The sequence below is a fragment of the Papio anubis genome, chromosome 1, assembly GCF_008728515.1.
Source record: "Papio anubis isolate 15944 chromosome 1, Panubis1.0, whole genome shotgun sequence".
In the NCBI taxonomy this organism is placed as follows: domain Eukaryota; kingdom Metazoa; phylum Chordata; class Mammalia; order Primates; family Cercopithecidae; genus Papio; species Papio anubis.
The window spans coordinates 60187039-60203083 of NC_044976.1; the positions used below are offsets into that span (position 1 = coordinate 60187039).

Consider the following 16045-nt stretch of genomic DNA (forward strand, 5'->3'; position numbering starts at 1 on the left):
GTTGCACACAGTTCCCTGCATAAAAGTGCCTGGGAAAGCCTCGTCTGCTAAATGAAACTCCTTGAGTACTTAACACCATCCATGTTCCTGAGAAGTTTTGGCTTTTGGCTTTGTCTTGTCTCAGGTCAGGAAAGAATAGCCTATGATTTGGAAATTTACCTTGTTCTTTTTGATTCAAGTAGATTGCAGTTAATCTTTGCAAATCTGAGTTGAGCTCAGATTTTCAGTAAAAAGTCAGATGAAAATTGAGTACATTCTGAAATTAGATACAGTTTTAGAAATATTCTTTCCATAATAAATGTTCCTTTTTTTTATTATAATGACAAGACAAAGCTTTTCGTATCATCATCATACTCATGCTAGGGATAACAATACTCCTCTATTTTAAATGCTACCTGATGTTCAAAAAACATTATTTACTAAGCTTGACTTAAAAATAAATGACAAAACATTCAATTTTTTTTTACTAATCAAAGTACCTAATTTTATACAATTTGCACTCAACTTTTAATGTTAGTAATAGAAACAATGAAATTATTTTACTTCTTGATACTTAAGACTTTAACTCCAAGACGTGCACTACAAGATTTTCATCATCAATGTGACGGTCTTGGCATCTTATATACTATGTTCCCATTTTAAATTAAGTCCTACTTGCTAAAATGAAAGCAAGTAAAGACAGTGAACAGATGGTTCACGAAAGAGGAATACAAAAAGCTAATAACAACACTGACATATCAACTTCATTTGTAATGAAAGAAATACGAATTTTAAAAATGACATACCATTTTTTAGTTATATTTGCAAAAATTAAAGAGTATACCTACAATTGACCAGGAAGTATCAGTTTTAGAAATATTTCATGTGTGCTATTTGGATCAACTTCACTACATTTTTTTCTTCTTGCATATGTATAATTTTAGCTTTAGAGTAAAACCAAAATCTACTAACTGCTATGAGGTTAGCTCTCTTTTTGCCTTTGGAATAATTGTTTCAGATCATCATGTTATTCATTTTTTGATCATTTTGTGTAACCTAGGATTTATTGAGCTGCTGAAAGTATATCTCTTTTCTCTAGCACTTAGGCCTTTGTACTGTGGTTTAAAACACATGACTGTGTTTTTGTTGTACAACGGAAAGGTAAAAATATAGTCAAAAGAATTGCTGGTGAAATGTCAACATTATATTATACATATATATTAACTGTCATATGAGAGCCATATTTTTAAGCTTAGAATTCAACAAATAAATTGCAAATTTTGTTCAAATTTGTTTACCAGATAAGAAATTACTGGAAATTTATAAGAAGAAATTTATAAGGCAAGATGTTAGAACTCTTAATGTAATTTCTTAAGGAAATACTAACAGGAATAGGCACAAAGGTGCAGAGCCCAAGTGAATTTGATTTTTTGTTTTTAATAGGATCTTTGGTTAGTCATCCCCTAAATGAAATCTAGCATAGCAATTAATATATTTATTTCACGGGTGTTCTTTTATAAATGTAGTAATTTAAGTTCTTTAGTGTTCATTAGTGTTAGTCACTGATTTTTGAGGTTAGCCTGTTTCGCTTAATGATTTGTATTATGTCATTGAACATTATATGCTTATCCAAGATGAGCTGTCCATGCTGAAGACTAAAAGAACTGATACTGCAAGTTACATTTGATTTTAGGCAGATGGTTATATCAGTTGTGATAACTGTTCTGTGACTTGTTTAATCTTAAGACAATATTGAGACAGTTTTTCTTTAAGTTAAAAAACGTAGAAGTTTGTTCATTTTCTGCTACTGCTATGGGTATAAGTTATAACTTCAGTTTTAGTACTTTGACTTTTGCCTATTAGACATTATTCATACTATGCACCATGCACTGAGCTTCTGCTTACAGTCATGTGGAGGACAGGCAAGACACTTAAAATCTGTTTTGGCTGTATAAAATTATGCAACACAGACAGTATTACACTCAAGTAAGAAAGTCATAAAGATACAAATATCTTAATAACCAAGCAACAAAAGACTAGTGTGAAACCAGAGTTTCTATTGTATTAAAGCTCATGGAACTTTGACTGAATTAAACCGGACAAGCCTTTATAGCTACCCATGTGAAAAGTCTGATTGTATTGTGTTGATATGCGCTGCTGATAGTAAAGATATCTTGATAAGTTTTTACTTTTCTAGTGGACAGCTGGAATGGAACTACTTTGAAGTGATTAACATTTAAATTAAATCCTTCTATGTCCTAATGTATTATAAAGCAAAGCCAGATGCATTTTACTTGTAAACTATAGGATGTTTACATATAAACTGTATATAATTTAAATTTCATGTATAACTCATCATGTTCTCTTTCCTTTAAAATATCCCTTAACAAAAAAAGCTCTTTCGTAATTTGGTCACAGCTGGTCTTTACATTTTATGTTAGTTTTATAAGTCACCTCTGATTTACTTTACCTAGTAGACCTAAGTTAATGCATTTTCCTTTTTATTCATTTCCCCTTTACTTACTGAAACTGGACTGTTATTGAAGAATTTAGCAGTTAAGTGTGTTTGGCTCACAGTAGTTTCAACATTCTCTCTCTCTCTCTTTTTTTAATATCCAGAAAAAGCCCCAGACTCTCCAGAAAATGAGCTGAAATCCAGATGGGAAAACCTGTTGGGTCCTGATTATGAAGTAATGGTATGTTAAAATGCTCTAATAAAAAACACTCATGTCTCATTTCACATCAAGTTTCTAACACTACAGTCCAAAGAAATGGGAGAGTCAAAGAATAGCCAGCCTGCCTTTATTTTTCCTTCCTGCCTTTCTTCCCTATTGGATCAGTCAGTTGATTTTTTCCCCCATCTTTAGCATTTTAAGCTGTAAGAATAATTAAGGACTGCACACAAACTTCCCTTAAAATTAGCAGACACTCAGTTCATGTTGAAACCATTTAAGTCGACAATAGACAGAAAACTGTTAGGAGAGAGAGAGCTTGCCTTTAAATTTATAACCTATATCAGCTGCTTAAAATTGCTGGCATTTTTATGATTGCTTTTATGATCTGTTTGTTTTACTGTACACTGAAAGGCCTGTGGATATTAGTCCTATGTTTCACAAAGAATCTTACAGTTTTATGTGAAAAATGAAAGAATGATTATCAAATGTATTTGGAAGAACAGGAAGTAATTTAGGTTAGGTATAAGTTTATAGTACCAGTGGTCCATTAGACTTCCTTTCACCTGCTATTAGATTCATTGAGTAAGGGATTGATTACATTTCCCCATATGAATCCACATGAAGGCAGAAAGTTGTGCTTAGACAAGCCTCTACAGTTTTCACTAAATGCATTAGTAAAAAAATATTCTTTTAAATTTCTACTCTCATTCACATTTTCTTACATATGTTTATTATTAGTACTTGTTGGCTGGTTGGAGATTTAAAAAATCATTTTGGTTTAGATTACCTAGCCACTGTCTGTTGTCACAAAATTTTCAGTGTCATTAGGATGAGTCAATACAATTGACACTTTCTCTTGGTAACTTTATACCTGTGTGTCAGTTTTCCCGAGCTGCTGTTTCTTTGCTTCATAGATTTCAAATATGGTTATTAGGCTATTACCTAGCAAATGGCCTTTCCTACTTATCTTAGTGGTTTGATATTCAAAGGAATTTGCTGTACCAGTATTTACACATGGCCAGTTTTATGATGGGCTCTTTTTTTGTTAAAAAACATTTTTTTGGCCACATGGGGTAGCTCACACCTGTAATCCCAGCACTTTGGGAGGTCGAGATGGGTGGATCACTTGAGGTTGGGAGTTTGAGACCAGCCTGGCCAATAGGGTGAAACCTTGTATCTACTAAAAATACAAAAATTAGCTGGGTGTGATAGTGGGCACCTGTAATCCCAGCTACTTGGGAGGCTGAGGCAGGAGAATTGCTTAACTCAGGAGGCGGAGGTTGTGGTGAGCCGAGATTGTGCCACTGCACTGTGGCTGGGCGAAAGAGGGAGACTCCACCTCAAAAACAAAAACAAAAAACAAAAAGCAAAAAACGATGTTTTGAGAGACAGGGTCTTGCTTTGTTGCCCAGACTGGAATGCAGTGGTACAATCATAGTTCACTGCAGCTTCAACTTCCTGGGCTCAAGCGATCCTCCCACCTCAGCCTTCTGACTGACTGGGACTACAAGCATGAGCCACCACGCTCACTTAATTTTTCAATTTTTTTTTTTAGAGATGATGTCTCACTGTGTTGCCCAGTCTGATCTCGAGCTCCTAAGCTCAAGTGATCCACCCTCCTTGGCCTCCCAAAGTTCTGGGATTATAGACATGAGCCACTGCCAGCCTTCTGTTAAAATTTTATTCCCCTTATAACTAAACTTTAAAATTTCATTTATTTATTACATGGTGAGGTCATAACAGACAAATTATAAAGAGGAGACAGAATTTGAAGTTGGAAATTTAAAGTGACAGCTATCCATTAAAAGTTGTAGCATCTTGTACCAAGGAATAGTTGGCAGAAAGAAGCCAGGCATGATGGAGAGTGAATGAATGCATGTACTCCAATATTTCTTATTTCATTTTCTTCCAGAATCTGCTTATCTGAAATGAGGTACTTTCAGAAGCTGTAGTTGGGTCATTGTTTAACTTATCCCTTCCTGCCAGATGCATCATATTTTATTAACAAGTTACAGATGCAAATCATCAGTAACATACTTTTGCTTGCAAGGAATTCATTTCTGTGGATGTCCACGATTGAAGCTTAGAATAGTTTTAGGCCAGGATTAAAAGCTTTAAGTATTCCATGAGCTTTCCACCAGGGACCAGGTCTTTCTGTTTGTGTCTTTGCCAGCTATTTCTCCCGGGGAAATGGTTTGAGCTTGTTGTGGAAAGTCAGATGCTTTAGTTTTTCCAAACACATCTGACTTTACTGACCTTGCAAATTTTGTTTTGAGGCTTGAATTTGAAAGTAAAAATGGCCATATTCTTGATTTTGTCAAAAGAGTAAAATTTTTATGCATTTAGCATAATGGAGGATTATATTGAAATTTTAGGGATCATGGATTTTTAAAAATAGTATGGGGGGAGGGGGGAGGGATGGCATTGGAAGTTATACCTGATGTAAATGACGAGTTGATGGGTGCTGACGAGTTGATGGGTGCAGCACACCAACATGGCACAAGTATACATATGTAACAAACCTGCACGTTGTGCACATGTACCCTAGAACTTAAAATATAATAATAATAATTTAAAGAAAAACCCAGGCAGGACATAACCATATGAGATGATATACAAGTAATCTATAAACCTCTTTATAACCAAATGAAAACATATTTGGCATATCATTTAGATATTTAAAAAAAATAGTATATATATTTGCCCATCACCTTCTGTTCAATTTATGCAATTTAGGAAAAAAGATTGTTGTGGAGAACAACAACAAAAAAGTCAAATATACTCTGAAATTTCACATTATGTGTTGTAGATTTCAAAAATATAAGAAAGGTATTAGAATGTAAGTCAAATAGAGTTATCAATATATAGGTTTTACAGATATTTTCAGAAAATGTAGGAAGAAATACAGTTATGTTTTTACAAATACTGGAAATTTTTTTTTGTAAATTTAGGTTGCTACTTTGGACACACAGATTGCAGATGATGCTGAGTTACAGAAATATTCAAAGGTAAGCATTTTTTATAACAAAGTTAAGAGTTTTTTTTTTTAAGAGATAGGGTCTCACTATGTTGTCCAGGTTGGTCTCAAACTCATAGGCTCAAGTGATCCTCCTGTGTTTGCCTCCCAAAGTGTTGGGATTACAGGTGGAGCCACTGAACTCTGTCCATTTTTCATAGTTTGAAGAACTTTCTTTAAATTCCTGCTGAAGAAACTAAATTAGTGCTGTGACCTAAAGCTTCCAGAACTTAGTCTTGCATGTTTCCTGGAAATGTGATGGGTCTCACTGTTATGAAAGATGATGCCTGGGAAGAACATGGGATCCCTGTGTCAATGTCCAGAAGCCAAAACCCAGGTTTGACTCCTTTGCCCACATTAGATGTAGTATGCAGAGTAACATTGTGCAGTGTGTGTTAGCTTTTTAGATATTATAAGAAGTCCTTTAATATATGTTTCCTAAAAATCAAGACCCAGGAATACAGGCTTTAAAAAAGGCTTCAGGTTCAAATGTTCAAGGAAAGAAAAGTGGTTTATCTTCTGAGTATAGGCAGTGGTTGTTCTTGAATTTAAAACTTTTTGGTAAGCTTTATTTCTATTGGCAAGGTGCCAGAAGACAACTTCTACAGTTTTTTTTTTCCAGCATTTTTTGTGTCCTGTCACTAAAAATTCCCATTCTGGATAAGCAGAGGTCAGAGCAATTGAAACTTAGAGAAGTCTTGTAGGCGGCTTCCTCAACAATCGATAAGAAAGGAAAGATGTTCTTGTCTGAGTGGTTTCAGAAGTCATACTGTAATTCTGCACGGGATATAAGTGCTGAGCCCACCTTAAACTCTTCTGTCACATGCAGTTTTAAGAATGTATTTTCTTTTTTTTTTTTTTTTTTTTTGAGACAAAGTTTCACCCTTGTTGCCCAGGCTGGAATACAGTGGCGCGATCTTGGCTCACCGCAACCTGTGCCTCCCGGGTTCAAGCGATTCTCCTGCCTCAGCTTCCCTAGTAGCTAGGATTACAGGCATGCACCACCACGCCCAGCTAATTTTGTATTTTTAGTAGAGACGGGGTTTCTCCCTGTTGGTCAGGCTGGTCTCCAACTCCTGACCTCAGGTGATCCGCCCGCCTTGGCCTCCCAAAGTACTGGGATTACAGATGTGAGCCACAGCGCCCAGCTAAAAATGTATTTTCTGTATCCCATGCAGGTTTCATAAGAAGTTGAAAAGTCTTTAGGTAGTGCTGCCATTTTCTTCTTGGTTGAGTATTTGTAATCAATATTTATCTTCCATGATTTTATGCTATGTGTGCCATAATTTTATAGGTTTGAATTTTCTTTTCTTTCTTTTTTTTCACAACGGAGTCTTGCCCTGTCACCCAGGCTGGAGTGCAGTGGCGTCATCTCAGCTCATTGCAACCTCCGCCTCCCAGGTTCAAGCGATTCTTCTGCCTCTGCCTCTCGAGTAGCTGGGACTACATACATGTGCCACCATCCCCGGCTAATTTTTTTCTTTTTTAAGTAGAGATGGGGTTTCACCATGTTAGTCAGGCTGGTCTTGAACTCCTGACCTCAGGTAATCCACCTGCCTCGGCCTCCCAGAGTGCTGGGATTACAGGCATGAGCCACTGCGCCTGGCCAGGTTTGAATTTTCAAGGCTGGCACTGGAGAGTCTTTTTTCTCTTCCCAGTTTACCTGCATCTTGAGTCACTTCATCGTTGTGACTGTGTTGGCCAACTGACCAAGCTTTCCTCAGATGTACAAAATCTGAGGAAAATACAAAAAGCATATGGCTTATCTTATAGTTTAATTTTAAACTATTTACAAAGTCGGATTAGATTAGAGTAGTGACTAAATATTAATTCCCTCTCAATATATTGAGAGGGATTTAATTCAAAATGAGAGTAAGAAATACAAATACAAAGACAGGCGCGGTGGCTCACGCCTATAATCCCAGCACTTTGGGAGGCTGATCACGAGGTCTGGAGTTTGAGACCAGCCTGGCCAACATAGTGAAACCCTGTCTCTAATAAAAATACAAAAATTAGCCAGACATGGTGGCATGCACCTGTAGTCCTAGCTACTTGGTAGGCTGAGGCAGGAGAATCGCTGAACCCAAGAGGTGGAGGTTGTGGTGAGTCAAAATGGTGCCACTGCACTTCATCCTGGGCAACACAGCGAGACTCTGTCTCAAAACAAAAACAAAAACAAAAACAACATAGTGAAACCCTGTCTCAATAAAAATGCAAAAAAATTAGCTGGTCGTGGTAATGGGCGCCTGTAATCCTAGCTAGTCGGGAGGCTGAGGCAGGAGTATCGCTTGAACCCAGGAGGCAGATGTTGCAGTGAGCCAAGATTGCACCATTGCACTCCAGCCTGGGCAACAAGAGGGAAACTCCGTCTCAAAGGCAAACACCTCATCAAGCTTCATTTGTTATTAATTACTGCATTATAATGTACTGATTACATGGATTCTAGAACCAAACTGCCTCAGTTTAAATTCTGACTTATGCAGAATTTCATAGCTGTGTGATCTTAGAAAATGATCTAAAGTCCATGTCTCAGTTTTTTTATATGTAAAAAGGAAATACTAATACCTGCCTCATAGACTTATACAGAAATTAGCTATGTTATGCTTAATATTGTACCTGCCTTATAAATTTATATAGGTATTAACTATAATATGCCTAGAATAGTTGCAAGCACATAGTAGGCTCTTGTTTTTTGAGACGGAGTTTCGTTCTTGTTGCCTAGGCTGGAGTGCAATGGTGCGATCTTTCTTCCCTTCCCAGTTTACCTGCATTTTAAATCATTTCATCGCTGTGACTGTAAATCTGAGGAAAATACAAAAAGCAATATGGCTCATCTTGTAGTTTATCATCTTGGCTCACTGCAACCTCTGCCTCCCAGGTTCAAGCGATTCTCCTGCCTCAGCCTCCCAAGTAGCTGGGATTAGAGGCACCCACCACCATGCCTGGCTAATTTTTTCTATTTTTAGTAGGGATGGAGTTTCACAATGTTGGCCAAGCTGGTCTCGAACTTGTGCCCTCAGGTGAAGCCTTGGCCTCCTAAAGTGCTGGGATTACAGGTGTGAACCACTGTGCCCGGCCGGGCTCTTATTATTATTTTTCTTATTATCATATAAATCAGTGTTGCATGGAATTGCTCTTTAATTTACACTAAACTCTTATTTTCTGTTTAACTGTCTTCCAGTTTACTAAATTTCCTGTGCCTAATTGGCTGCTGAAGCCCATCTATTAAGTGCTTAATTTTAGTTATTTATCTAGTATGGAATTTTCATTTTATTTCTTTTTAGATTATAATCCTCTGGCTAAATTCCCGACATAAAAAAAAATCTAGGGTGGGCACAGTGGCTGACACCTGTAATCCCAGCACTTTGGGAGGCCAAGGTGGGTGGATCATGAGGTCGGGAGATCAAGACCATCCTGGCTAACACAGTGAAACCCTGTCTCTACTAAAAATACAAAAAATTAGCCAGGCGTGGTGGCGGGCACCTGTAGTCCCAGCTACTCGGGAGGCTGAGGCAGGAGAATGGTGTGAACCTGGGAGGTGGAGCTTGCAGTGAGCCGAGATTGCGCCACTGCATTCCAGACTGGGCGACAGAGCGAGACTCTGTCTCAAAAAAAAAAAAAAAAAATCTATATTTTTCATCTGTTCCTGTATTTGCCATCTTTTCCTCTAATTCTTCAGCATGTTAACCATAGCTTATAAAGACTTTAAGTGATTCCAATATCTGGATTAACTTTGGATCTATTTCTGTCGTTTGATGTTTTGTCTTTTTGTTTGGGTATATGTTTGTTTTTGTTTGTCATGCCAAAATTTGATTAAATGTCTGACAACTATAAAAGGCTTCAGATGATATCATTAGCCTGCTAATGTGTTGACAGAGGGAGGGGAGGGAAGAGAGAGACAGAGAGAGAGAGAGAGAGAGTGAGAGAGAGTGTGTGTGGTGATACTGGTGGGTGCTCATCTTAGAGATGGGGAAGAGGTACAGTTCTGGTAAGATTCAGACTACCTCTGATTTGCTTCACTTTTAAGACACAGCCTTGGCCAGGCACAGTGGCTCACACCTGTAACCCTGGCATTTTGGGAGGCCGAGGCAGGAAGATCACCTGAGGTCAGGAGTACAAGACCAGCCTGGGCAACATGGTAAAACCTCGTCTCTCCTACAAATACAAAAATTAGCCAGGCATGGTGGTGGGTGCCTGTAATCCCAGCTACTTGGGAGGCTGAGGCAGGAGAATCACTTGAACCTGGGAGGCGGAGGCCGCAGCGAGCCGAGATTGTGCGACTGCACTCCAGCCTGGGCAATAGAACGAGATTCTGTCTTTAAAAAAAAAAAAAAAAAAGACACAGCCTCCCGCGTAATCCACGAAAGACCCTGGGGTGTTTACCAGTCCTCTTATCCTGGTGGAACCTGAACTCTAATCTTCTCTCCTTAGTAGTGTGGGCTGCTGAAATACTTGCTTTACTTTTCCAAGTTTTCCTGATTAGCTTTTCAGCCTCCTGTGCCATATTGTTTTAGAACTCAGGCTATGTCCTTATAGGGAAGTCCTGCCCTGATCAGGCTCTGTTTATCACGTGGTTCAGCTTTACTTGTCTGTTCTCCCACGTTAAAGCCTAAGACCCTGAATCATGTTTTATAATGTTTTATAATAAGTAAAAGACAGCAAGGAAAAAAGGCACAAAGCACACTTTGTGTACATTTTTAAAGAGTGTGATTCTCTTTCTCTAGGCAGAAGATGTTCTTTCTCACTCTCACCCCTTAGTTCTCTGCCTCCACTCTTACTGTGTCGTCTTTCCTGATCAACCTCTATGGAATGTACATATCTATACACACACACACATAAACATATATATATATTTGTACTCGGTAACTCTGATATAAATGGGCAGAAGGGCTTTGAGTTGAACATACTTTCAGAACCACCTTTTAAAAACTCACTAGTGCATTTGGCTGTTCATTCATTCATCAAATAAATATTATATGTACTCTGTGCTAGGTCTGCTACTGGGTCCTAGGGTTCCAGAAGAGAACAAAGCAGGAAGAAAAATTCCTGTCCTATAGAACTTATATTTTCATGGGAGGAGGCCAAAAATAAGTAAGTTGTACCATATAAGTGATATGTACCATGGAGAGTATTAAGGCAGGGAACATAGGAAATTCAGGAGTGGGGGTTTGTCTGCAAATTTAGATAGGTTGGTCAGGGAAGGCTTAAGAAAGTAACATTTGATGAAATGCTTTTGGAGGTAAATAACTGGCCTCATTTTTTCTCTAAATAATATGAACAATAATAATTGTTTTGTAGAATACTAAATAGAAATAATATTTCATATATGCCTTAATATAGCTTAGTGCCAAGATATAAGAAATGTCCAATAAACGGTAGTTTTGTTTCCCAGTTATATGCCTCTAGCACTTTTAGACTGAACATTCAAAGGCTTTTTTCTTTTAATATGCTTTTTAAAACATTTAATTAATTGAAATTTTGTTGTGGCAAAAAGTTGCTTTTCTTGTTTCCCTGTTTTCTTCACTGGAAGAAAAAAAGTCATCCAAAATTACATTATTCTGTTCCTTTTTTTTTTTTTTTTTTTTTGAGATGCAGTCTTGCTCTGTTGCCAGGTTGGAGTGCAATGGCACCATCTCGGCTCACTGCAACCTCTGCCTCCCGGGTTCAAGCAATGTTTCAGCCTCAGTCTCCCAAGTAGCTGGGATTACAGGAACCTGCTATCACACTCAGCTAATTTTTGTATTTTTGTAGAGACGGGGTTTCACCATGTTGGCCAGGCTGGTCTTGAACTCCCGACCTCAGGTGATCCACCCACCTTGGCCTCCCAAAGTGCTGGGATTACAGGCATGAGCCACCGTGCCCGGCCGCATTGTTCTCTTTACATATTTAGTTGTTAGCTACATATTTATATATTTGCAGTCAGTATTACCTGCCTTTTGTTTAGTGTGTGTGTGTGTGTGTGTGTGCACACATACACATGTGCACACATGTATGTGAGATAGAAGGGGTGTGCTTTTCCATGTAACGTCATATATTTTTACATTTTTCTACATTAATTTTAGTTATTAAATGTCCACAGAATTTTTCTTCATTTTGATCAGCTATGATTTTTAAGAATCTTCTTATAATTAGAGATTTGCATCTTAATTCAGTAGCTACTAATTTCCCTCTACAATATGTAAGGGAGATTTTAACTAACCAGTCAAAACCGATTTTATAGACGAGAGGATAGTAAAGGTTGCCTAGGTTGAATGACTTGACCGAAGTTATACCACTAGATCGTAGCAGAGGCAGGTTGTAGCTTGGAGTGCATTCATCCATTCCTGAACTATTTACTGAGCTCCTACTCTATGCCAGACACTCTGCTACCATCTGTGGGAAGCAAAATGGAAAAGGTCCTTGCTCTCATAGAGCTTAGATTTTGCGATTGTATAGGGGCATGGTAATAGACAAGTAAAAAATAACTTAATAAGATAGTTGTAGATTGTAAGAAGTGTTGCAAATGAATAAACAGTAAATTGAGCATAACTGGGGTGGGGGACACTTTAGAGTGAGCCAGGGAAAGCTTTTCTGAGCTCAGGCTTGAAGGATAAGAATGTGAAAAAGAGGAGCAGCAGGTCCAGTGGCTCTGCTGTGGGAAAGGGCTCGCGTGTTGGGGGAATAGAAGTTGTTTCTTTCAGTGTCTGGGTCAAACTCAGTGAAGAGCAGAATATTGTTAAATGATGCTGGAGAGGAAGACTAGGCATTAAAGGGCCCCTTGGGAGCCACGGTGATATGTATGGACTTTGTCCTCAGTGACAGGTAACACCAGTGGGAAGTTTTGAGCAGGGTTTTTTCTATGATCTGAGGTCTAGGCTGGAGGATTTCCCCTGTCTCATCAGCTTTCTGATTAGAACAATTATGTTTCTATGGGTCTAGCTGCTTTTAGATGGTTGCCATGCCATGGCCACCAATCTTGAAGGGATGATTCCAGAGGCATCTATATGACTGAGCGGGGTAGTTTATGCATATCATCCCAGCTCTTTGGGAGGCTGAGGCAGAAGGATCTCGAGGCCAGGAGTTTGAGACCAACCTGGTCAACAGAGGGGGAGGAGACCCTGTCTCTATTTTTTTAAAAAAGAAGCATCTTCATATACTATGGGCTAATGTTAACAGATAAAATTTTCTTCTGAGGTGGGTGGAGTTGTGGAGAAAGAGGGAGGTGAAAGCTATTTACAGTGACTTAAGCATTAGCTGCACTGCTTCTAGGAAGCTGTTGATCATGACACAAGAACAGTTTTCCCGCATCTAGGGAGACTTGCACTTTTAGGGACGGCTTTCTTGGCAAGTGCTTACTATTAAGATAATCACAGCTCTATGAGGGAGAAGCATTAAGCTCATTCTAGTGACCTTTCTGCTGGCCATCAATTGTAATATGAAGTGAGCATCAGTAATATTGCTTGTGTGGGAAACAAAAACACCAGGTCCTGCTCTCTGGTTTTGACAAAACAGATGGACAAATTTCACTTTATTTCTCTCTTGAGTTATATGTCCTGACCCAGAGAACATTAAAGTATGGTTTCTCCCTAACCACTTTATAATGAACAAATAGAGATTTTAAGGCAAGTGGGATGTACTGGGCTTTCCAAGAGTTATAGTGTATGTTACTGTTCAGTTACCAGGGCTGGTTCTTTGCTTTAAATATATTTTCTCCTGTATTTCTAATAGTAACCTTATTGGTCAGCAAGCATTTTCCCCTTCCCATTTTTAATATGGGAAACTTGACTGTCAGGCAGGTAAAGTCACTTGCCCAAGATCATATGCAGCTAGTAAGGGGGTGGAATTAGGAAACAAATCGAGTGCTCGCTTAGGCAGCACAAATACTAAAATTGGAACGATACAGAGAAGATTAGCATGGCCCCTGCGCAACGATGACGCACAAATTCATGAAGCATTCCAGAACTATTAAAAAATAAATTTATTTTAAAAGTTTCAAAAAAGGAAACAAATCAAGAGTTATCTGGCTTCTAAGCTTGCATCATTCTTTTTTCTTCTTTTAAATTTTAAATAGATAATATATGGGCAAGACATACAATTTAAAAGGTATAGAAATATGTACTGCAAAAGGTAATTTTTTCTCCCACCCCAGTCCTCTCATCCACAGAAGCAATGCTGTTATCAGTTCTCAAGAATGTAATTTTATACTTTGCTGCTCTCTTTTTAAGTGGAGAACATAAGACACAGAATCAAATAACTATAGTAGCAGCAGTTACCTAGTGGTGCAGGTGGCATATCAGAAACATCAGAGGAGCTTTTTCAAAATACGTATGCCCTATTTTAAGTTCCTCCTTGCTGATACTCTGATTCTGTAGGTTTGGGGTGAGGTTCTTAAAGGTAATTTTGATTCCTCTCTTGCCTCACTTTATAGAGAATTATTATTCAGATATTGCTAAAATGCCTCATGTGTGTTCTAGAAGGATATTACTTCCTCAAGACAGATGGAGGCTTATCGGTAGGATGGCATTTGAGCTATACTCTGAAGAATAGATTTGGAGTACAAATGAGTACAATGGGTATTTCAGGTGAAGGTACTACTGTGAACATAGGTAGGGGGAGAAAGCCAAGTGCAAAGTGTTAGTTCAAGTATCAAAAATTCAGATGTATCACATGGGCCAGGCAGGAAACAAATTATATCTAAAATGCTAAATAGCAACTGATGTTTGACCTTGGTATTAGGTGACTGAAGAGAACTTTCAATTTACTACTGTACAACAGGGTACCTGTTACACATTTTTTGAACATTCTGAATTAAAATTTTGGAGGGGACCAGGAGCGGTGGTTCACGCCTGTAATCCCAGCACTTTGGGAGGCTGAGGTGGGTGGATCACCTGATGTCAGGGGTTCGAGACCAGCCTGACCAACATGATGAAACCATATCTCTACTGAAAATACAAAAATTAGCCGGGCATGGTGGTGTGTACCTGTAATCCCAGCTGCTGGGGAGGTTAAGGCAGAATCACTTGAACTCAAGAGGCAGAGGTTGCAGTGAGCCGAGATCACACCATTGCACTCCAGCCTGGGCTACAAGAGCGAGACTCTATCTCAAAAAAAATAAAATAAAATAAAATAAAATAAAATTTTGGAGGGATGAGAAAAACAAACATAAATGAAGCTCTAATGGATCGATTGTCTTATATAACCTCTGAGGGAGGCCATCATGCTTGTGATTTTCCATTACTTTAAAACTTGTAGCCTCATTCTTGAAAAGTTTGTTTTTTATTTATGGTAAATTTAGCAATGACCTAATCTTTAAACATAAATGGCTATTTAATACTTTGTGTATGGGAGTTACAAGAACCAATCATGGATTCTTTCTGTTTTATTTTCTGTCGAGTTTAACATTTTTGGAAAATCCTTCCCCATCCCACTGACACCTTTTTGAAGCATTCCTTTCCAGAAGTTTCTTTTCCCCCTGAAGCAATATCATTTATATTCCCACTTAAGCATTTTGATATCCTGTTTTAATATCCTAAAAGTAAAGCTTCAAGCAAAATGAATGGCTGTAGTTTGTTTCATGGTCGGTCTCGCTACTTGTGGGTAGAAGGCCTCAAGCCTTCTTAATCTCATTTGATCTTCATTTTTGCACTGACAGTAAAGCACACAATGGCCACACTTCCCTTGAATGCATTTCCTTGTATCCTTTACTTATATCAGGATCATGAAAATCCTGTTGCTCCTTAACTTTGTCAGTTTAAATAGAACGCCTCACAAAGCACATTGAGTAAGCATCAAAAAGCATGACATGCAGTGTGTGTGTGAAGGCACCAATCATCTGTTTCACCCACTCTGTCATTTCAGCTCTTTCTGCTAAGAACTCCGCATACTGAAAGAGGTGGACAACTAAAAGAGACAGATGAAATGCTTGATTTGTTTAGTTGCTAAATGCAGCTGGGACAGGTAATTAAACAGTCCTGCTCCCGCAGAGAAGCCTGCAGCAATGTAACATGAAATCTTAGAAACCCAGCTGTACTCAGATTTAGATTCAGAACTAATATTAGATAGGCATCCTTCCGATTGACAGATTTCGTAAACATCATTTCTGGTTTATTTGTTCAGCCTAATTGAAGATAGAGCATGTTTCGTTCACCATTTAAGTTTTCTAGGGAGCATGTGGTGTTTACAGATACCTGGGGGAATAGCCTGGAAGGCACAGCCCGTGTCTGGAGGGCACGGGATGACATGGGTGAGCCTCTGCGAATCCTGACTCCAACCGTTCCATGGAGGTGGGAATGGGGGTCATCATATGAATACATGCGGACTGGGAGAGGATTGGAACCAGTTCTTGCCTTAACCCTTTTATCTTGTATGAGGGCATATTATTATGTAAGTAGCAAAG

At 38.4% G+C, this 16045-nt stretch overlaps 1 protein-coding gene and 1 non-coding gene across 6 annotated transcripts in view; both read left to right on the forward strand.

Moving 5' to 3' along the window:
- PATJ (PATJ crumbs cell polarity complex component) overlaps nucleotides 1–16045 on the forward strand; it is a 396968-nt gene that overhangs the window by 44475 nt on the left and 336448 nt on the right. For all 5 annotated transcript variants that reach the window (XM_031669412.1, XM_031669417.1, XM_031669416.1 and 2 more), the window contains 2 exons: nucleotides 2599–2675; nucleotides 5606–5662. In XM_031669412.1, coding sequence (XP_031525272.1) covers nucleotides 2599–2675; nucleotides 5606–5662 — 134 coding nt within the window. The remainder of the gene's footprint in view (nucleotides 1–2598; nucleotides 2676–5605; nucleotides 5663–16045) is intronic.
- Nucleotides 13509–13615, forward strand: LOC116271952. The gene has a single exon (XR_004180686.1). It is a non-coding gene; the product is annotated as a U6 spliceosomal RNA (small nuclear RNA).